Source organism: Sciurus carolinensis, chromosome 1 (assembly GCF_902686445.1).
Source record: "Sciurus carolinensis chromosome 1, mSciCar1.2, whole genome shotgun sequence".
NCBI lineage: Eukaryota > Metazoa > Chordata > Mammalia > Rodentia > Sciuridae > Sciurus > Sciurus carolinensis.
Genome location: NC_062213.1, coordinates 167161429 through 167183358, shown reverse-complemented (window position 1 = coordinate 167183358; position 21930 = coordinate 167161429). Strand labels below are relative to the sequence as shown.

General features: G+C 53.1%; 2 protein-coding genes across 5 annotated transcripts in view; one reads left to right on the top strand and one right to left on the bottom strand.

Moving 5' to 3' along the window:
• Podn (podocan) overlaps positions 1–17038 on the top strand; it is a 33886-nt gene extending 16848 nt beyond the window's left edge. For 3 of the 4 annotated variants that reach the window (XM_047551731.1, XM_047551758.1, XM_047551749.1), the window contains exons 10-11: positions 977–1193; positions 3328–4196. In XM_047551731.1, the coding sequence (XP_047407687.1) occupies positions 977–1166 (190 nt within the window). In that variant the 3' untranslated portion in view covers positions 1167–1193; positions 3328–4196. Of the gene's footprint in view, positions 1–976; positions 1194–3327; positions 4197–16459 lie in introns of those variants that run through there. The other variant, XM_047551739.1, reaches the window with a different exon arrangement.
• Positions 6020–21930, bottom strand: part of Slc1a7 (solute carrier family 1 member 7) — a 40879-nt gene continuing 24968 nt past the window's right edge. The window contains exons 4-11 of the mRNA XM_047551768.1: positions 16436–16478; positions 14013–14235; positions 11041–11140; positions 10127–10360; positions 8623–8817; positions 7869–8003; positions 7282–7384; positions 6020–6791 (exon numbers count right to left, since the gene is read on the bottom strand). Of these exons, the coding sequence (XP_047407724.1) occupies positions 6573–6791; positions 7282–7384; positions 7869–8003; positions 8623–8817; positions 10127–10360; positions 11041–11140; positions 14013–14235; positions 16436–16478 (1252 nt within the window). The 3' untranslated portion in view covers positions 6020–6572. The remainder of the gene's footprint in view (positions 6792–7281; positions 7385–7868; positions 8004–8622; positions 8818–10126; positions 10361–11040; positions 11141–14012; positions 14236–16435; positions 16479–21930) is intronic.

Genomic DNA, 21930 nt, shown 5'->3' with positions numbered 1-21930 from the left:
GACAATTGAGACACATGGGAGCAGCTCATAGAAAGAGATCAGTGTGCAGAGCCAGGTTCCACTGCTGCCTGTCCGTGGGACCCTGGATACATCACAGAACCGCATGAGTCTCTGCTGTCTCAGCCCCGAAGGGTGGTGACAGTCCTGGCCAGGCCTGATGTGCTTCATAAACGGACTTCGGAAACTTTAAAAGCCAATGCACATGTATGTTACTGATGTTAACAGCATCTTCCTGATTTATTGCAGAAAAAATTAAGGTCCAGAGAGCACAGGTGACTGCTCTATCCACAGTCAGCCAGACTGGTCCTGGGCCTCAGAGCCACTTCGTGGACATCCAGGTCCTCTCTGGGCTCTAGGGATGTTGGTCCAGGGTTTGGAGGGATTCAGAGGGCCCAGCTCCTGGACGACACGGGCACTTCCATCCAGGGCCAGTGTAGTTCTTCCCACCACCTCCCATACCCAATCCCAACCCTCCAATCAGATTGGAAAGAGCAGAGGTAGAGCAGAAGGCCCAGAGCTTGGTGACATTAGGGGGTGACTTGTGCTTAGGCTTCTACAGTGGGGCTGAGGTGCAGAGAGTAGAGGGCACCTGAGATCAGAGCCTCGGCTTCCCATGGCCCGAGTGTGGCCCTGGTTCAGTTCAGCCATGGCTTTGCCCGTGTGCCAGCCCAGGCTTTGGGCTTAGTGCAGGAGGGTGGGCAGAGAGGCATTCCCAGGTCTGCCACTCCCAAAATGGTAGTGAGCATGTGTGCAGAGGGAGAATTCTTACTTTATGGATGACCAGCCCAGTGCCATTCCCTGCCCCCGTACACTTGCTGCCCTGAACAACTGATACTTCCCCACCTCAGGCCTTTTCAACTTGATGTGTCATCTTCTAGCGGACCCATTCCCTCCTCTTTTATCTTCCATGGTAGATAGTAGGGAGGGATCCCAGAGCTGGGCTCCTATACTGACCCCTGCACGAATGACTTACCAGGTTTAACAAGCTGGCCGTGGGCTCTGTGGTGGAAAGTGCTTTCCGGAGGCTGAAGCACCTGCAGGTCTTGGATATTGAAGGCAACTTTGAGTTTGGTGATGTTTCCAAGAGTCGTGGCCACTTGGATAAGGAAGAGGAAGAGGAAGAGGAGGAGGAGGAGGAGGAAGAGGAGGAAGAGGACAGGAGATAGTGACAGAATGACACAGATCTGGACTAGGTAGGTGGCCTCTCCTCACTTTGCTTTCCAGTTCCTACCCAGTCTAGACTGTCTTTGTCCATTCTTCATTCTCTGTCCTCTGTTTGATCCCTTTGTTTTGCAAACCTATGTGCTCATTTTGCAGATAGGGATGCAGCAGACCTGGGTGAGAGGTTGGGGTATGACATCAAGCCCATGGAGGCCAGCCAGTGCCAGGGGATTCTAAGTCCAGAGTGATAGGTGGTATGATGGCAGCCACCCAGGAGTGAACTGGACACAGGGCCTGAGGCTCAGGAGTGAAGTCTAGGCTAGAGATGGGGATCCAGGCATTTTCAACTTTGAGATAGGCACTGAAATTGCAGGTGGCTGGGACCTTGCCCAGGGTGGGCAAGTAAGGGGCCCACATGCAGAGGAGGCTGACATGGAGGATCAGGGAAGGAGGTGGGAACCACAGACCAGCAGGCACAGGGGTGGGGGTGGGGTTTGTACATGCACGTAACCCAGGCACCTGCACCCACGCACATGCACACAAATGCATGCCTGTGCAAGCATACATATACCAGTGGAAACACCCATGTTTAAACATGTGCACACATTCACAAAGCACACACAGAACATGCATGCCATACACATGCACACAGACACACATGCGTATTCCATGACACATTCAGAGGCACAGACCATGTAATAATCACATTCACACATGTGTACCTGTGTGACCCATGCACATAGGCCCTTGCATGTGGACACACATGTACATGCATGATTCATACAGACACAGGCTTCTCCAGAAGTGGGGGACCCTGCCATGCCAGTACTGCTGAGAGGCTGAGGGAGCCACTGGACTTGTCCACATGGAGTCATCTGTGACTTTGTGGCAAGTGACTACAGGGTAAAACGGGAGTGGATCTAGGAGTGTAGACACTCTCAAGATATCTGGTGTGAAGAGATGTGGGGCAGTAGTGGGGTGTGCGTGAGCTCAGGAAGGGCTCGTTTCACTTGCTGTTCCTTTGGGGATGGAGCTGGTGTGGCTGAGGGTGAGGGGTGTGGTGCTGAGAAGAGTGGCTGTGAGGGCACCGTGAACCCTAGGAGGCCATGCTTCCCAGGTGGCTGCAGTCACGGGCAGGCTGAGAGCAGCAGCTGCATATGCAGTGGAGGGGTTCAACCTTCCGCCTTCTCCATGCAGCAGGGTGCTTAGCTGACCACAGGGTGTGGAGAAGATGGAGAGTTGGATCATCCATGACCGAGTTTTGGCCAAGGGGGTGGGACCAGGAGGGCAAGGAACAAGGAAGGAGAGTGTATTAATAAGAGGATGACTGAAGTCATGGGTCCTGAGGGCCAGGCCAGGTAGGGAAGGAGGTGGAGATGGCAGGAGTTATAATGCATAGACACCAAGGGGGGTGTTGGAGCCTGGGCACGGCGACAGTGGGTGCCTGGAAGGAGAGGCAGGTAGTCAGAGGAGACATCAGAGGTTAGTTAAGATTTGGGAATGAGTGATGCGGAGGTCACAGGACCAGGGTCTGGCCTTGGGAGGGGGCTACTGGGTCACAGTAAGGCAGGGCCTGGGGCAGAGAGGAGCATGCAGGGCTGTTGATGGATGGCAGCAGCCCTGGGTAGATGACAGAGGGAGTGGGAAAGGGGTGGGTCGCTGCTGATAGAGGGAAGCGGGACTGGCAGGGCTATCTGAATGTGAAGGTGCAGGCCCAGAGCCCTTGCTCCAGAGTCCCTGGCCCTACTCTTGGGGCCAGGTATGGAGGTGGAAACCCTTCTCCGGAAGCATTGTCTTCATGTAGAGCCAGTGATTGGCAACAGGGGTGACTGGCCATTCAGTGAGGACTCTCTGGTCCTCATAAGGAGGACTGTGGAATCTTAAGGTAAGAGAGAGAATCTGCTCCCTTTGGCCATAGTCAGGTCATTTCAAGAGGACCCTGGGGAAAATCCTAGGGAATGACCAGTGGGACCCAAAGTCTCTCCTGCCCACATTGGCATGGACAGCTCCCTCTGGCTCCAGGCTTCCAGGGGTGACTTGCTCTCCCCACTCATAGGAGGCTGACCTTCCCAGAGTCCCCTCAAGCAGGAGCATCTAACCTCTAGTCCCCCTCTCCCAGGCTGGTTGTCCTGGGCTGGCCCCTGACCTCTCCTACATGTTCTGCAGGACGATGGACCACCGGACTCCCTTCTGCAGCACATGCCTGTGCCCTGTGAGCCCCGACTCTGCCACGTTCCCATGGACACGCCCAGTGCTGAGCCACGGGGGCATCCCCCACGCTACAGGCTGAACAGTTTCATATCCCTGCCCCTTCCTGCAGTGTGCCTCACACCCCGACACGTGCAGACACCACGTCACACCCACACACACGGCTCGGCCACACACAAAGCCAGCTGCTGCACATCACCCTCCAAACCATCGCGCTCTCTGTCCCAGGCCCGCCGCTGCTGCCATGCCTGCTCCCTGAGTCATGCGGACTCAGGAAGGAGCTGGCCCACGTGGGAGCCCACTCCCTCCTGTTTACACACACACACACATGCACACACACACACACACACACAAATATACATGTCACATGTGAACAGCCCCCCATGGCCCATGCACTGACAGCTCTTGCCCCCAGCCAGAACTGGCCAGAACAGCTTGCCATCTGCCTCGTCCTCTGTCCGTCAGTCCCCTGGAGAAGACACAGCTTATCTCCTTGCTCTGTGGTGGGGTACTTCTACTTTCTGGAACTCATGAAAACTGGCTTTTGTTCCTTTTCCTCCCCTTGGGGACAGGAGCCTTTTGGACTTCTGCCATGACTCTGCCCCTGCCCCGAGGTGCTAGGTCAATCACCCTGCTGAGAGCCCTGTCCTGCCTTGCCCTGTCAGGCCGCAGGCACTTTCTGACAGACAAGCCCCACTGAGGGAGCTTTGGGGCAGGAGGGAGGCAAGGTCGGGGGGAAAAGGCCCAGCTGTGCCTCTGAGACACTCTTGATCTTTGGGCCTGCAGGGAAGTTCTGGGTGCTTTTAGTGTTTTTTTTGTTTTTTTGTTTTTTTTTTTTAAGGAAAAAAGTGATAAAAATCTCAAAGTTGATTTTTCTTGTTACAGAAAATCTAATATAAAAGTATTATCCCTGTCCTTGCAGCCATGTCTGCATCTGTGTGTGCTTCCAGCTATGTACTGGACTGGCATCCGCATGGATGGGCAGCCTATACATGCTCCTCAGCACCCTGGCCAGAACAGCAGGAATCAGGGCAAAGTTCAGGTCTTGGGATTCCCAAAGGAGTCACACAGGCAGAGAGCCAGAGAGATGAGGCTTGGGGGTAAGTAAATAGGCCTGGAGAGGTGTGTGTGGGCCCTCAGCTGGGTGGGAATCAGCAGGTAGAGCCACACTGTTCACTCTGCATTCCCAGGAGCTGAACATCAAGCAAAGGACCTGCTACTCAGGGCTCACCTGGAGGGTTGCCTTTATACTGACTGATGGGGTCAGTCAAGGCACGCCTAGAAGGGGGAATCAACCTGACTTGGCCTGGTCTTTGCAGACCTTCCCAGGCAAAAGGTAATAGACATGCCCTCCCATGGGGGCAGAGGTAGGCCCAGGGTGGGGAGCTGCAGATAAAGAAAACCTCTGAGAGCAGAGCTCCCCACACAGTGGACTTTGATGCTCAGGAAGTAGCGACCTCATGCTTCTAAGGGTGTGTAAGAAGAATTCTGTCAAGCCTGCTGAAGAGTGGACTCCTGCCTTGTGGAGCCGGGAGGGACAGATTCCATTGCTCAAAGGGTCTTAGGAATGTGACAAGATGCAAATAACCCTGTCCACATAAAGGTAGGAGTGACCAACAACTTGACACCTGAATTTTCCTTGGTGGCTAGGCCCTAACAAAGGAGGGTGGCTCCTGGTGGGCCCTAAGCCCCCAGCTCTGCAGTGGGAGGGGTCCTGGGGTAGAGGCCCTTCCTCCTCCGACTGGGATCCTGGGAGAAGAATGGAGGTGGTTCAGGAGTTGGGGTGGGAGCAGGTGCCCTCTGAACTCTCCAGGTCAAGGTCAAGCTTGTCCCCTTCCCAGATCCCAGTGTCTTTATGGGCATCATGGTGTAAGACCTTTGCAGACCCCAGAGCTGTATCTTATCCCTGTCACACATCTAGAACAGACTATGTGGCCAGGGCCCTTTTGTGTGCCCTTCAGGTCTCCTGGAACCACCCTGCAACAGGAGAATGAGAGAGGTATCTAGAAGTGTCCTGCAGCATGTCCCCTCTCTAAGGCAAAGCATGCAGCAAAGGGAGCAAGACTGGCTGAGGAAATTTGTCCCTTTTATGGGGACGGATATCAGGGCCCTGCCTGTGGTCAGGGCAGAGACATCTGTGCACTGTAGCCCCCGGAACGAGGCCCTGCCACAGATGCCTGTTGAGATGGGCCCCTGGGCAGCTGATTTGCACTGTTTTTTGCATGTGATAGTTCAGACAGGCCTGTCTTCACCATGGCCACCAAGACAGGCTTGTCTGCATTCTGACAGCCTGTGTTAGCCCAGCAAAGAAGTGCTGCTCAGTGTGTTCTCTAAGTCTGTAAGACTTGAAAAACAAAACACCTTTATTTAGTTATCCTGAATTTACAAACACAGAAAGGGATAAGGACTCTGACTCCACTTTGCCACAAAGGCCTTTGGGGAGTTCTGACCCTGGGTGCCATTGATCCAAGCACCCCAGGCAGAACTTCCCTCCCTGGGGCCTGGCCTGACTCACCCATCCCCTGAGAGGCTGGCCTGAATGTGCCCGTGAGGGCTTCCAACCCTACTGAAGACATATGTCTCCGCATGAGATGAGCTTTGTGAGACTGATGGGCAGGGACAGGGCAGGCTGTGGCCCCTGGAAGGCGGTGGGTCTGGCTCTGAGTTGGGCCCGCCCTTGAGGAGAGCTGATTAACTGAGGCCACATGCTCTAGGGTGGGGTAGGGGACTGGCCTGGACCTGGACACAGCTGGGGCAGAAACCAGGACATTGTTATTTTGTCTTCATAAGTTGGAAGAGGGCCATCCTGTCCTCCAAGAGGGAGTGGCCAAGCCCTGAAAGACTTGAGTTAGCTTCCTGGTGCTGACATTGCTTGCTTGAGATCTTGAGTAAGTGTTTTCAGCTCTCAAAGTCTCAAACCTGTCACCCAGAAGGTGGGGACAATCATCCCTGCCTGGTGCTCTTGTAGGCTCACATGGCAGAAGTGGTCACAGCTAGGGCTTGGGCTCTGCAGGCCTTTGCTGTCTGGTTGGGGTTCCCATATGTGCCTTTCCCTCTCTGGTAGCCCATTTTCCACCAGCAGAGCTATTCCAGTCCCTCGGTGTGGGAAGAATGTGAGAGCGTGACCCCTGTGAGCTGTGCGTTAAGTTCCTCCCCTGGCTCCTGGCCCCGGGGCCTTGCCTGGTCCCGGCAGCCCTGCAGGCTCAGACATTGGTCTCAAGCTCACTGATCTCAATGGTGCAGTGGTCCAGACTGGTGGTGGCCAGCTCCTCATCCTGCTCCACCTGTACAGGGATATGGTGGGGGCAGGCAGGGCCTAGCGTCAGCTCAGAGGCCTCGGCCACGCTCTTCACACAGCCGTTCTGCTGGGTTGCCACAATCTCCTGGAGGCTCACCGGCTTGGTCTCACAGGGCGGCAGTTTCTGGGGAAGGGAAAGGGACCTGGTAGCAACAGGGGGACTGAGGGTGTGGAACAGTGCAGACACGGGGCTAAGGACCATGATGGGGATTTTTCTATAGACACAATGGGTGTCCAAGTAGGTCACTGGACACCAGTTCCCAAGCTGCCTGTAGCACACATAGGAGGGGGATCCCTGAAGACCCTGTGACCCCACACAGACCCATAGTCGCCGGAGTCATTGAGTGGAACAGCCCCATCCTACACCAGGGTGTGAGTATCCTAGGGCAGGGGTTGTTATATTCTGTTCCCACTGTTTCTCTTCTGTCTAGATCAGTGCTGGTCCTGGCAGGTGCTCAATAAATAAATGTTAGAGGAATTAGTCACCCTCTGTAACAGACAAGGAGACCGAGATCCAGAGACGTGGAGGGATTGATGGAAGGCTGCCCAGCTGGAAGGTCTGGTGCCCTGCCCGCCCCTCCTAGCTCCACCCTGCTGGTGGTCTCTGTTCTCACCTCGGTGCCTGAATCCCGAGCAAAGTCCTTCCGGCAGATGTGGGCCATGATCCCTGCAGCCAGTGCATCACCCAGCACATTAATCATGGTGCGGAAACGGTCCCTGGGAAACCAAGGAGGGTGGTGAGTGGTGGGCATCTTAAGGAGAGCTGGAGAAGGGCCATGTTGAACTCAAAGGTGTAAGGCCTCTGGCAGCAGCACAGGAAGTAACCAGGAGGCAGTTCAGAGCACCCAAGCCCGCTCCTTGTGGGCACTGAAGTGAGTTGATGCAGGGTGGTTCCTGGGCACGAGGCTGTGTGTTGCACAGGACCCTGGGCTTAGCCGGGCCTGGCTTAGTTTAACGCTCTGCAGTGACTCTCTTGAAATTCTTTGCAATTTTTGAACAAGGAGCCTCCTGGTTTCATTTTTGAACTCTGCCCCCTCTCCCGAAATTAGGCAGCCAGGCCTGTAGGACGAGTGAGGCACTCCTACTGTGCTATGCATGGCAGCTCCCTGGCCTTCTGCTCTGGGGAAGGGACTTGGCTCCCTACCCTGCTGCCTGCTGCCCTTACCAAGGGGTGGGACTGGGGTTGGGACGGTGAACTCACAGAGCCCAGTCCACAGCGATGATGAGGTTGATGTCATCGGTGGGCAGTCCTACAGAGGTGAGCACGATGACCATGGTGACAAGCCCAGCCTGGGGGATGCCAGCTGCCCCGATGCTAGCTGCAGTCGCTGTGATACTGCAGGGGGAGTGGGGAGAGGAAGAGGAGGAGCAGTAGGTGGGGGTGGGGGGGCGCATGTGTGGTCCCTGGCCCCAAGAAGGAGGCCAGAAGGATGGCGCCTCTGGGACAGCCATGTGGGGCCAGGTTGCTAGGAATGCCACATCAGGGTGCTCTCATATCCTGTGACCCATGGGCCTGCATCTCTGACCCCAGGAGAAGCTGAGGCAGCTGTGGAACCCACGGTGTGGCCCTGCACAGGTTCTGTAGGTTCCAGAGATACCCGGGGGTTCTGATCTTCCACCAGCACAGTTCTGCCCAGCCTCGCTCTGGGGTCTGGTCTCCAGGGTGACACTGAGCTGGGGTTGGGCTGCAAGGCCTCTCCTGTGGCCTGCCCCACCCAGTGCCTGCCCTTGGCTCCAGCCACACCAGTGCTCAGTCCCGCCCCTGGCCCACCTGCAGTGTCGCCCCTCCCTCCTGTCTAGACCCAGGCCCTCTTCCCTGCCACACTCAGGCACTCTGAGTCCCAGAGACAGCTCACCCCCAGACCCACACAGCTGGTTTGCTGTGTGGCTTGGTGGGAGCCCATCACCCTTGCTGGCCTCAGAGAGCCTTCCAAGGTGTGGGTTTCAGGACGCACCTGATGGTGATGATCTGGCCGAAGTCCAGCTCATAGTTGTTGACCTGAGCGATGAAGATGGCAGCCACAGCCTCGTAGAGCGCGGTGCCGTCCATGTTGATGGTGGCGCCCACGGGCAGCACAAAGCGGGCGATGCGCCGGTCAATGTGGTTGTTCTCCAGCAGGCACTTGAAGGTGATGGGCAGTGTGGCTGAGCTACAGGCAGAGGGGCCAGAGTCTGCCCACTGCCCTCCTCCAGGATGGTTGGGGCCAATGACAAGAAGCCACCCTGCCCCAGGCAGCCACCCCATTAGAGGGGAGAACAGGTACCCTGGCAGGAGTGTGCAGGCACGCGTGTGGGGCCTCCTTGGGACAGGAGGGGAGTGACCACAGCAGGACACCCACCATCCTCTTGCTTCTTCTCAGGGCTCTGGGGAGGAGGGCTGGCACAATGCCACACTGCTGGGCCTATGGTATCTGAAGTGGCGAACCACACAGGCTCTGCCCCAGACTGCCTGGCTTAGAGTCCAGCCTCCTGCCAGGGGCCCTGGCAAGTCCCTCAACCTGGTGCCTTGGTTTCCCTCTTCCACACAATACCCAGATCACAGAGCTATTGGGAAGATCAAGTCACTTGGGGCCTAGAAGAGTGCTTGGCACTGGGTCTGTAGGAGGTGCTTCTTCCAGGGGTGGGGTTGTTTGTCTACCAGGGAAAGAGGCCTGTGGGCTTCTTGTAGACTGCGAAACTGAGGTCCAGGGAAGAGAAGGGGTCCAGGGCTCCAGGACAGAGTGACGCCTTTGGGGCAGGACAATGGGCTTGGGTCCCATGCCTCTGGCTACAGAGTAAGAGGTCAGCAGTGGCCACCACCTTCCAACGCCTTGCCCGGTCGCCTGGGTTGCACAGCTCTATCTCCCTGAGGTCCCCTGCACTCATCAGCCCCCAGTGGATTATCTCAGGCTTCACAGCAACCCTGGGAGGGAGAGGCTCAAATGATCCCAGTCTGAGTGTGAGGATGCTGAGGCCCAGGATGTGAACTGACAGCCCACCATCACCAGCCGGTGTGCAAGGGAACCATGATTCAAGTCCCACTGCCTAGCCACACTGCCAAGGTTGAAACAGGACATCCAGCCAGGACATCCCAGCAACAGTAGATGGACACAGCCCCTAGGACAGTGCGGGGCCTGACTCCAGCAGAAGAACCAGACTGGGGAGGGCAGTGGTGATTTTCTTCAGAATCCACAGCTCTCTCTCCCTGAGGGGTGGAAGCAACCCCCATTTGGATTGAGCGAGTCTTAGGGACAGTGGAAAGGGGCAAGAGTGATTTGGATGGAGCTTCTTGTAGACTGCGAAACTGAAATCTCTAAACTAGGTCTTGTTACCGTAGCACCATTGCCATCCCCAGGTTTGTGAAGTGGGCCATACTAGCACTTTCTATGGTTCTGTGACTGTGGACAAATGATGGCTGGACAGATGGACAGAGCGGTATTCCATCCACCCTCCCCTGCCCGGCTCATCCCGTGTGGCTACCTGGAGGAGGTGGCCAGTGCAATGAGCAGGGCCTGGAGGACACCGCGGATGAAGACGATGGGGTTCTTCCTGGTGATGAGGAAGTAGAGCAGGGGCAGGATGAAGAGGCCGTGGACCACGAGCCCGCACACCACGGTGATGGCGTAGAAGCCCAGCTTCTTTCTAACCGCCTTGGGGTCGTCCATCTCCAGGATCTTGCCGGCGATGAGGAACACAATACCAAAGGGGAAGTACCTGGGGGTGGGCAGCCCTGGGATCAGGCAGGCAGGCCCATCCCGGCCCAGGTACCCTGTCACCATGTGACCTGACCTCTGAGCCTGCTGGGGCTTACAAGATGACTGAATGAGACCCAGCCTAGGGTCCGGCACATGGCATCCCTAGTGCCCTTTCCCTCAACCACCCTCATCCTGGGCGAGCTCTTGCCCCACTGCCTTCCCCTGCCCATGCCTCTGAGGGGTATCCCTGACTCAGGAGCCCCCGTTTCAGCCCTTTGGGGGAATGGTGGGCAGGCCTCTGTGTTTCCCCTCTGACTACAGGATTCCTCATGTCTGAATTCTGAACCAAGGACTGGCAGCTGGTTCTCACTTCCAGTGTGTTCTTCTCTAAAAGCTGAGCTAAGGGGGCTCCATGGCGTGGGGAAACTGAGGCAAGGAAAGCAGCAGAGCCAGGCTGAGCTTTTAGCTCTCCTCCTGCCAGGCTAGAAGCAGCAAGCCCAGGGCTGGAGCCAGGCCTTGTCAGAGCTGAGGGTCCAGGCCAACATGGTTACCTCTGGAGGCTGAGCCTCCCGTGTAGCTTTCCACTGTGCTCCTAAGAGAACACAGGATGGGATGGACCGTGGTGACCCTCCATCTGCCCCGGACTGGAGTGGGTTGGCGGCAGGAGGTTGAAGAGGACCCTCCCTGAAGGAGGCTTACCACACGGCCACTGCCACAATCTTCATGACAGATTCATTGAGGCACTGGCAAAAGCTGACCAGGGGGGCCCCGCTGTCACCCATGCGACCCAGCATGATGCCTGTGGGGACACACAGCATATCACAGGTGTGCCAGGCATGTCAGTGGCACGCACGCACACACACACACACACACACACACACACACACACACACACACGTCCCAGCCCTGACGCCTCCCCAGCATCCTTTGACCAGCCAGCACTCCCCCAACCCTCTTCTCCCCTTGGCCTCCATGACTGGACCCAACAGGGCTCTCCTGTCTCACTCCCCTCTAACCTGTTCTCCACATGGCAGATGTCATCCCCTCATGACCGAAACGCTCCTGCCACACACCCTTGATGTCCCTGTCCCCTCATTTGGACCATAAGGAAGTTCCCACAGCTCGTACGCCACATCTGACCGTCCTCCTCAGCTGGCCCTGCTCTTCCCTTCTTCACTGTTCCCTGGCCTGGCTGGTCTTCAGGCTTCTAGAATATGTGGAAGTCTGCATTGCCTCAGGGCCTTTGACCATCCCTTTCTGAAGAATGAGTTCCCCCTGTGGCCAGGAAGCCCCTCCCCACACCCCTGGGCCAACTCCCAATTTCTTCTTCTCTCATTTCTTGCTGAGTTCTTTCTGTTGCTTATTACAACTGATAACATTTTCCCCCATTTGTCTGCTTTTTCTCCTTGGGGGTGAGAACTGCTTCTCGGCTGGCACACAGTGGATATACAACAAAAACTACCGCGTGCTACTGATGCTAAAGTCATCCCTGAGGCCCTGGTATCCCTGTGGTATTCTGGGTTTCCCTTCAGTGTGCACAGCACACTTGGAAATGGCACAGGTGCAGACTGTGCTGTGGGGTCAGGTCCGTGACACTGGGCACCACCGTGCCATTCTTGAAAGGGTGGCTGCATGACTGTTCTCCTGGTGAGACCAAAATGGGCCACAGAGCACACTCCGAGGCTGCCCTCATGAAGCCCATGTCACTTGCTCAGAGAAGCTCAGTGACTGGCTCAGTCAGTGGGGGACAGAGAGGGTGGGGATTCATATCCTGGCCTGTGGGACTCTGAAGAAGTGTTCTTTCCCTGCAGCCCACAGAGAAGTTGCCCTGAGGTGATGAGGTAAAAAGGGGGCCCTGTCTGGTTGGGCAGGCGAGGCCAGAGTTGGAGGTGACACTGGGCCTAGCCCTGCCTATCTGGCCTGTCACAGTGTGGCTGATGTGGACCCAGGTTCCCTCTGTCAGCTCCACCCCTCCCCAGGCTACTCCTGCCCCTCCCAGCCTCCACCTGGATTTCTCTGGGGGCATCCAAAGACTCTGACTCGATAGGAGCTAGTGCGCAGGGATCTGGGGGTGGCAGTGGGGCCCCTCTGCAGGAAGGCCGAGGAGATCTCTGCACCAGCTGCATCCCAGCACGGGGGAGAGTCAGAGAAAGGAGGCTCGGTTGAGGAGTCAAAGAAAGCCCCGTTCAGAGCAGCTGAATATTATCACTGAATACTATCACCGTCGGACATGGGCACCAGCAGATGTGGGCACAGAGGCGGGCACACACTAATGCTGGTTCACACCGACTTGGTACACATACAAACATTCACACGTGGACAGTTACACTTGCTCAGTAATCACCAGGTGACTGGAGTCTCAAGGGTTTCTTTGGCTCTGCTAATAGATGTCCTTCTTCCATGTCCCCATCCCTAAGAGACTGCAGGTGGGGAAGGGAAAAATGTCCAGGACCAGGGACTGACTGCCAGGCATGCTGAAGGGTGCTTAAGGCACCAGCCTGTCCCATGCTCACCAGCCTGTCCTGGCCCCTTCATGTGCCTGATGTTTTGGCCCAAATGATCAGAACCTTGTCTGTCATCATCTGTCCATCTGGTCATCTGTCACTCATCTCTCTACAGTTTGACCAAGCCCAACAGGCCAGGTCATATGGAACTCTGCTGCTGGCTTGGCTTCTTTCTAAGTGCACAGCACGTCCAGCTTTGTGACCCTCTGAGGAAGACACAACAGAGGGGACAAGAGGAATATGGGGGGGACTCTTTAGGCAGCATTTGCAGGAACCAGGTGACCTTGAACCAGGGTGGTGGTGGTGGGAGAGGGAGATACATGAATGGAGGGAGAATCTGGAGGCAGACCTGACAGGATTTGAATGTGGAGCTGAGGTAGGGGTGAGTGAGAAAGTGAGCCCAGATGTCTTGCATGAGCAGCCAGGAGGATAATGCATCTTGTTACTTGAGAAGAAAACCCTGTGGGGATGCCAGAGCAGACCACCAGCCCGGGCCCCACAGCGCAGGCCAGTGCTGAGAGGTTGGGAGTTGTTCCCAAGAAGGGAAAATGGTGTAGTAGGGCACCACAGGTAGAGGCCCAGCCATGGGCTTTGTGGAGACAGTTTGGGGACCCTCTTTAAGAAAAAGAAATTTAAAAGGTATAGGCCTTGGAAGGGTCCCCTACAAACGAGGACACCTGAGCCTTGAGCTTTATGGCTTCATGGTAAATCACCTGTGATCGGGGACCTTGGGGTCCCAGTGAGAGTAGTCAGAGGAAAGGTGTGGTCAGAAAGGACGTCGTGGGGTCTAAGAAATGGCACAGGTGAAAAATGGCTCTGAAAAGAGGGTTGACCAGTGAGAAGCCCTGTGGTGGGGGTGATAGAACTGGAGGTAAACAGTGGCCCCCTCCCCATCCTTTCCAGACCTCAGGGACAGGCTGCTGGTTGAGACAGGGGAAGAAAAAGAGAAGGCGAGCCAGTGCCCCTGGAAGAAAATCAGTGCTCAGGGGTGGGGATTCTGAGCGAGGACCACCTGGCTCCCGCTGCGGGTGGGGGGCTGGACACACCCTCAGAGAGGGAAAGGGGGCTCAGCCACTCTGTTGACTAGGAAAGGGGGGAAGAACCTGGAAGACTGGGGGGGCTCCAGGTTACTCAGATGACTGGATGGCGGGATGCCAGGAGACATACCCATGGTGGCAGAGAAGATGACGATGCCCAACACATTCATGCCATCACTGGTGCCTGGCTCTGACTTGTAAACCACCTCGGGTGCCGGGGTCAGGTCCAGGGCGAAGTTCTGCACACGAGAGCCATTCTCTTCCTGGACCCCATAGATGAGGATCCGCCGAGGAGGAGCCTCCTCTGGGGCCACCTTGGGGGACTTGATAACCGGAGTGGTCTTGGTGCGGTACTGGTGGGTGACATGCCAGCCAGGAAGGAGTCAGGGCCCAATGTTACAATATCAACACAACAAGAACATGCCAAAAGCACCTGTGCATCCCCTCATATCCTATCCCGTTGACGGTAGCCTTGTGAGGTGGGCAGGGCAGGGATTATTATCAATACTTTATCCAGAAGAAAACTGATTCCTTCACTCAGTCACTACCCAGTGTGCCAGCCTCCAGCCTGCAGGCCTCTTCTGATCTGCATCGGAATCCCACCTGGTTCCTTGTCTAACTCTCTGTCATCTACTGGAAAAGTCTCCACTCACCTGCCTGTCCCCTTCCAGCCACCGTAGCCAACCACCTATGTACCAGTCAGCCTGCTTTCCATCTGGCAGAAGTGGGGGCTTCCCTCTGAGACAGCCTGCCTCTGGTCCTCCTCTGGCCCTAGAGAATTCCTGGACCTCTCCCCCTCAGGCTCCAGGAACTGGGAAGCAAACAGGGGAGCCCTCACCCTCTTGAACATCACAGTATCAATAAGGCAATCCTTCTGGGGGGCAGGAATGAACCAGGCAGGAAATACATGAGTCCTAGGTCTCTGAGCTTCATTTTTCCTCATCTATAAAATGGGATCATAATAGTATCTACCTTGCTGGATTAAATGCAACTATACACACGCACATATATCCAGTGTCTACAGCAGTTCTGGCACAATGGCAAGGCCTGTGAACGCATTACTGCTACCCTCAACAGCAGCGAAAACAGCATTCCAAGACTGAACACTCTGAGCTGGGTGCCAGAGATACAAAAATGAACCAAATAAAATTTCTGCTCTGAGAGTATTGGAGAGTGAGTGACTAGCTCTGCCTGGAGGAGTCAGACTGCTTTACAAAGAAGGGATTTTTTGGTTGAGGTCTTGAAGGATGAGTAGGAGTTTGCTAAAAGAAAAAGATTATTCCAGGCAGGTATAAGGTAGAGTGATATGCTATTTCTCTTTCTCTGTTACCTTCAATAATTTCCCATCACAGCTGGAGTCAAAGCCCTGCACCATCTGGCTAATTTTGAAGACAAAGACCCAAGATGAGGTGCCCGGACGAGTGACTTATCCAGGCTCCTCATTTTGGAGCTCCCTTCCTAACCCTCAGCCATCTCCTTTGGGTCCCTAGCCCAACACAGGGCCCAGTGCCAGGAAGGGGCTCAGGACACTCCTGCTGGGTTGAATGGACCAACCAGCTGACATTCAAAAGGAAAAAAGAACTGTTGAAAGTGCAGACAAAGATGGAGGTGCAAAGAAGTTTAGCACAATTTTGAAAAGAGGCAAAAATTTGAAAACAACCTTAGAGGACCACAGAAAGGAGACTTGGTCAATAAATGACAATCCTTACCATGGCTCCTATATCACCACTTTTTTTTTTTTTTTTTTTCTTTGCAGTAGTGGGGATCGAACTCAGGACCTTGTGCTTGCGAGGCAAGCATTCTACCAACTGAGATATCTCCCCTGCCCACTACTTGTGCTTTTAAGAAGCAGTTAAAAGCCAGAGAAAAGGCTCAAGATATGATGAAAGGGGGTGCGGGGAGCAAGATACAAACCATGCATGTACTACAATCCTTATTTTATTAAAAAAAAAAATATATATATATATATATATATATGTTAAAAGACTAGAAACGCACTGTCTGCTACCTCTACTGCCAGGACACACTTGCTGGGTGAGTCAACCAACCAGCTGCAACCAGAGATGACTTTTTATTTTTTACTTTATATATTTTAATATTTTCCTAATTGTCTATAGTGAACATTATGAACATTCTTATTAGGGGGAAGAGGATTATTTTTTAAAAATTTTTTAAAAGAAAGAAAGAAAAGACAGACTTAGCAGTCAGCTGGGCCTGAGTTTTTCTATCAGCTTTTCATTTACTGGTGGTATAACCTTGGGCAAATCATCAAATCCTTCACAGCCTCAGTCTTCTCACCCAGAAAATGGGGCTTACCTCAGTGTGGGTTCCTATGAGGATGAGGAGGTGGTGTGTGAGCCTCCATGTGCGCTGAGGGCCTCGGAGGCACTCAACCATGGCTTCCCTCCACCCGGTAATTGTTCTTCACAGGACGAGGACATGGAGGCTCTGAGGACCTAGGTCTCCCACCTCCCCTCTGGCATCTGACCTCCTCAGGAGCCCAGGAGGCTGGCAGGCCCTTCCCCTCCATCACCCAAGGACCCAGTTGCTTACCTGTTTGAATGTGGCTTCCACCAGGTTGGCTGGAAACATGTTCCTGGGAAGAGAGTCAGCAATTGAAGAATTCCAGAGCCCAGGACAGGAGAGCCCTTGGGAGTCAGACCCTTGGAGTCATCTCAAACCTCCCTTGGCAGCTGGACCCTCCACCAGCCATCCCTTCCCCTACAGTCTCCTCCCCACGTGGCCCCCCTGCATCACCCACAGCAACCTGAGGTGCACTTTTCCAGGACTTCAGTCATGCTGTTCCCTCCCCCTGGAATGGCCTACCTGCTTCTCTGTCTGACCAACTCCTGCTCCAGTCAACCACACCACTTCCTCTGCCCTGCCCTGTCAGACTGCCCAGGCAGACGCATGGCCCTCCTGTGTGGTGGTCACCTCTGCTCTAACTCTGTCTGCCTCTCCTTGAAGGCAAGTCTTCATTGTTCACATCTTATCTTTAGGGCCCAACATGGGACTTGGCACCTATGTGGGATCATCACAGTCATGCCTGGGTTAGGGATTGGTCAAGTTCCTTTGTAGTATTTGCATATAACCTACACCATCCTCCTGTGCAAAGCATCTCTAGATTACCTACAATACTTAATATGACGTAAATGTGGTGTAAATAGTTGCTGTGTTGTCTAGGGAATGGTGACAAGGGGATACAGTTTTCCCTCAAATATATTTGACCTGCTGTCAGTTGAGTCGTGGATATGGAACTCATAGAAACAAAGAGCGGGCTGTGTTTTTATGAATGTTTTATTATAAAGCTGAAAGTGAAGGCGGTCTTGTCCTACCAGCTATAAAACATGCTGTAAAGAAGTAACTGTCAAAACATTGTGACACTGACAGCCACCAGTGGAAGGACCAACACAGCAGAACCTCAACCCAGAAATAGAACCCAGGACCTCTCACATTTCACATCACAAGTCAGTGAGGAATGGGAGGACTCATCATGGATTGCTGGATAGCTGGCCAACAGTTGGGGAAAATCAACATTATATCCTTGTTTAACTTTCCACCAAAATAAATTACAGATGGTTTCAAGACATACATAATTGGAAAAAAAAAAAAACCATAAACCAGGTACAGTGGTGCATCACTATAATCCCAGCTACTTGGGAGGCTGAGGTAGGAGGATCTCAGGTTCGAGGCTGGCCTGGGCAATTTAGTGAGACTTCATCTCAATATGAAATAAAAAAGGATTGGGGCTATCACTCAGAGGTAGGACACTGCTGTGTTCAATCCCCAGTACTAATAAATAGGTAGAGGAAACAAAGGTTAATATTTTATCATCTCTTAGTATATGGAAGGGCTCTTAAAAACAAAATGAGCAATTAAGAAAAAAAATCAATGTTACTACATTAAAAACATGAAATTCCTAAGGATGCCTAAGTGCACTATGGCATCCTGGATTGCATCCTGGAACAGAAAAAAGTGACATTAATGGAAGCTGGTGAAATCCAAATGAGATCTGTAATTTCGTTAATGGTGTTGCACTCATTTAATTTCTTAGTTTTGATAAAAGGATCATTTTTAGGTAAGATGCTAACTAACATCAGGGATGGGGGTATGGGATCTTTTCACAGTCTTTTTTTGCCAAAATGGAAAGCTAAAAAATTAAGAAGCTTTATAAGACAGATTACAATACAAATGAAATGATAAAGCAAATGACAAACTAGGAAGACTAAATGACCAAGCGTCATATAAAAAGTTCACAAATCTTGCCCTGTTTCCGTGTTCCCAATCTGTCTCCTCTCACCAGAATACCAGCTCCCTGGAGGGCAGAGACCTCTGTTTTGATCCCTTTGGTGTCCCCAGGGTCTGGAAGAAGGCCTGGCACAAATCAGGCACTCAGCAACTATTTGCCGCAAAAACAAACAAAAGGACCACAAAAATAGTAATATCTCAACAGACAAATGATTGGAAGATAGACCCAGGCAATTCACTTCCCAAAAGAGATGCCCCATGGGCAAAAACACTTTTAAAATTGTTTGGCTTCATCGATGAATGAATGTCATTTCCACCCATGAAAGTGACCAAGTCTTTTTTAAAATGAAGTTCACACGCCGGGGAGATGGGCACCCTCAGGTGGATCTGGTGATGGCTTTTCCCAAAGCAATTTAGCAACTCTTGTCCAGAGTCTTAAAAGAAGTTTATATCCTTATCCTCTTCCAGGATTCGATTTGAAATCAGAGGCACTAACTAGGATTCTTGTTCCAGCTTGCACACGCTGGAACAGGCCAGGTGCAACACACTCACACGGCTCTCCTCCTGGATCGCCCTCCCACTCACTCTTGGCAAGTCTCTTCTCTTTCAAGACTCAGCACACATGCATGGAGTTAGGTGGACGTGAGTGCACACTCTTTCTTAACCCTACTCCCCAGCAGCTGTGGCTGGAGGCAGAAACTAATTTTTTCACTGCTGCCAAGACTCAGGTTCAGTGTTCACACGGCAGGAGGAAGAGGGTCAGAAGGAGCAAGCAAGGCAGAAGCCTGGTCACGGGTATGTTGTGACCCAACCATCATTTACCCCTCCCCAGGAATGGCAGCTTTGTCACAAGGGAGAGAAGAAGTAAAGGCCAGGAGCTGGATTTGAGTATTTTTTTTTTCCCCATGAGTGATAAGCAGATCTCTGCCACCAGAATGGTAGCAATCTGCAAAACCTTTTGCCATCAAGCAGACAGGAAGCACAGCGCCTGCATTAGTGCCAGGAGCACGCATGTACAGCCTGTCGGGTGCATGGTCCACCTGCCGTGGCATCTGCGACCAGCCAATGTCCATTTGTACTGATTGTTAAATAGTTTGAAAATCTCTCCCAGGTACTGTTCCAGGAGCTTCAAGTGACTTAATGAGAGGTTGTTTTCTAATGAAATTTGAAGGGAAGTCTGCTTTAGCTTGAGCAGGAACGAAAGAACATTTGAAAGATCAGGAGAAACCAGATGGAATTTGTACCTAGTATATACGTGATACCTAGTATCTGTGACTTCCTTTAACATTGGCACAATGTCGAATGAGACGCACTGATGATGAAAGCCAGGTGTTAAGCATGGCAGTGCACACAGGTGACCAGGAGTGAGGTCCTGATGCCTGGGAGTTGCACCTCTGAACCTCTCATTGAGGAGAAAATGCAAGGCCCCACCCGCTCCTAGGAATCAATCACCCAACCTCCGCTGTTGCAGGTTTCTCTTAACTAGCAGCCAGAGCAGCTCCTGACTGACATGTTTGCTCATACAACACTAGTGAACTTACCCTGCAGATTTAATCAACAGTTTTGTTTGGGATTATTATTTGGGAAAATGGACATTTTCTTTTGACTTTGAACATCCGTGGGAATCCTTCCTGATTGCCCTGTGGGGCCTGTGCTCCTGGCAGCAGCTACAATGTGCCCAGAGACGACAGCCATGCTTACAAATACCCACACACTCCCTGTGCATTTCTGTGGGCAGGGCCAAGGTCCATCTCTAGGCTTTCCTCCTCACTTACTATTTAAGTTCTCACTGTGACAGTTCCAAACTAGCCCCCTGTCACATGTCTCTAACTCAGGCCTCAAAGGTGGGGATTATTTCTTTTCAAACAGCTCCAAGAGCTTTATCCAGTCCCTGAGATGGTGACTAGGAGCAATAGAGCCAAGTCATTACTCAACCTCTGTGGTGTTTTAATAAGATTGGAAAAAAGAAAAAAGAAGAAGAAGAAGAAGAAGAAGAAGAAGCGGGGGGAGGGGGAAGAAAAAAAAGAAAAAGAAAGAAGGAGACGGGGCGGCTCTGATGAGCGCTCTGCGTGGGTTTTTTCTGTGAGGCTGCACTGGGCTCAGACGTCAGTTTTCTGGAGCCCCCACTTGGAGCCCTGGCAAATGAATTCATGTCTTGGCGGGTCATCCAGGGACACAGCCCTGTTGCATTCCTCTGGAATCATCTTGAGACATGGACACAAATCTTTGCACCCCTGGAGGTGAGCTGCGTGGCTTCTTTTCCCCTGCGTAGTCAGCCCCTGCCTCTTTCTGGCTTTTCATTTGTCATATCTGCCTCCAGATCCCAGTTCCCTGTCCCAGTCACACATTTTCTTGTTCAGTCATCAACATTTGCAGGCACCTGCTCTGGTCCAGAGCAAAGGTAAGGAGACCCCAGTTCCCCTCACTGCCAGCGTCCCCCTTGTCTTCACATCCTCTCAGAGGATGAGAGCAGCATCCCTCACAGCCTTCTCATCTGTAGATGGGGGACGGTCCTGTTGCAGGGCCTTGTACTTACCGCCCCACCCCCAGCTCCTTTGCTCAGAGCAGGTTCTTAGTAAAGGTGGACTGCTTTGGTATAAGTGATCACACTGGTCCCCTGGGGATCCCTGCGCCAAATTCTGTCCACTCCACCCTTCTCCAGCTCATCCTTCCCAACCTCAGTAGCTTCTCCTCCCTCCCTTTTTATCTATTTATTTTGCTGTGCTGGGGATCAAACCCAGGGCCTCAGGCATGCTAGGCAAGCTCTCACCACTGACATGCCTTCCAGCCCTAGCTTCCCTTTCTAAGTCCAACCCCCGCTAGAAGCATGCAAGGTCCAGGAGGCCAGGCTGCCCTGCTTTTCTAGAATCTGCTTCCAAAAGCTTCGACTCATTCCCTGCAGCTTTTTCACTGGCCCGTGAGCCTTGGTGGTAGAATCACAAAGCTAGAGCATCTTGAGAATCACTGGGAAATTGAACTGTGGAGAGAGGGCCTGGCCTGGTCATGGTCACACAGTGGCTTATTGCTGGCAACGCTGCGATGACCACATGTCTCTCAGGTTCCCCACCCCTGGAAGCATGTGACCCCTCCCTGAAGCCCCACTCTCTGACCAAGAAGTGGTAACTGTGATGCCCAACCACCCAGTTTTGCAAAGGCCTCAAAGCAGAAGGCTCAGTTTTCACCACATGAGAAGCAGCTCTGGAACATTTGACTTTGCCATGTGTGTGTGATCCAAAGCCCTGAAGCCCCTGAGCAGAGGAGGCTGTGCAGGGGAGGGCAGGGCTCCTCCAGCACCCACCGTTCCTTCTACCCTGTGGAAAAGTTGTTTGGAATCACAGACTCCAAGAAATGATGAGTCATAGGCACCAAATCCTAGAAATGATGGATCTCAGAAATGAGGCTTCTCAAAATTCTTGCCTTGGCTGCCAGAACACCTGATCACCTCCTGCCCCCACTTCTGTTCCATTCTCTCCACAACCTCCAGTGTGACGTGCACCCAGGCTCATCCTGGGCCTCTGCACCTGGCACACAGTGTACTTTTCCTAGGCAGTTCCGGCTCCTCCTGGGGCTTTGGACCCCAACTCCACTGAAGACTCTGTGTCCCACGTATTCATTCAGCAGACACCGAGTACCTGCTCTGTACCATGTGCTGTTCCAGGCTTCAGGGACAGAGCAGGGAATGGATTTGTAAAGATCTGGCCACAAGGGGCACATAACTATGTATTCCAGTGGGGGCCACAGAAGAAGAAATAAAGAAATTCATGGATGTGATAATGTCTGAGGTAATGAAGGTTGTGTCA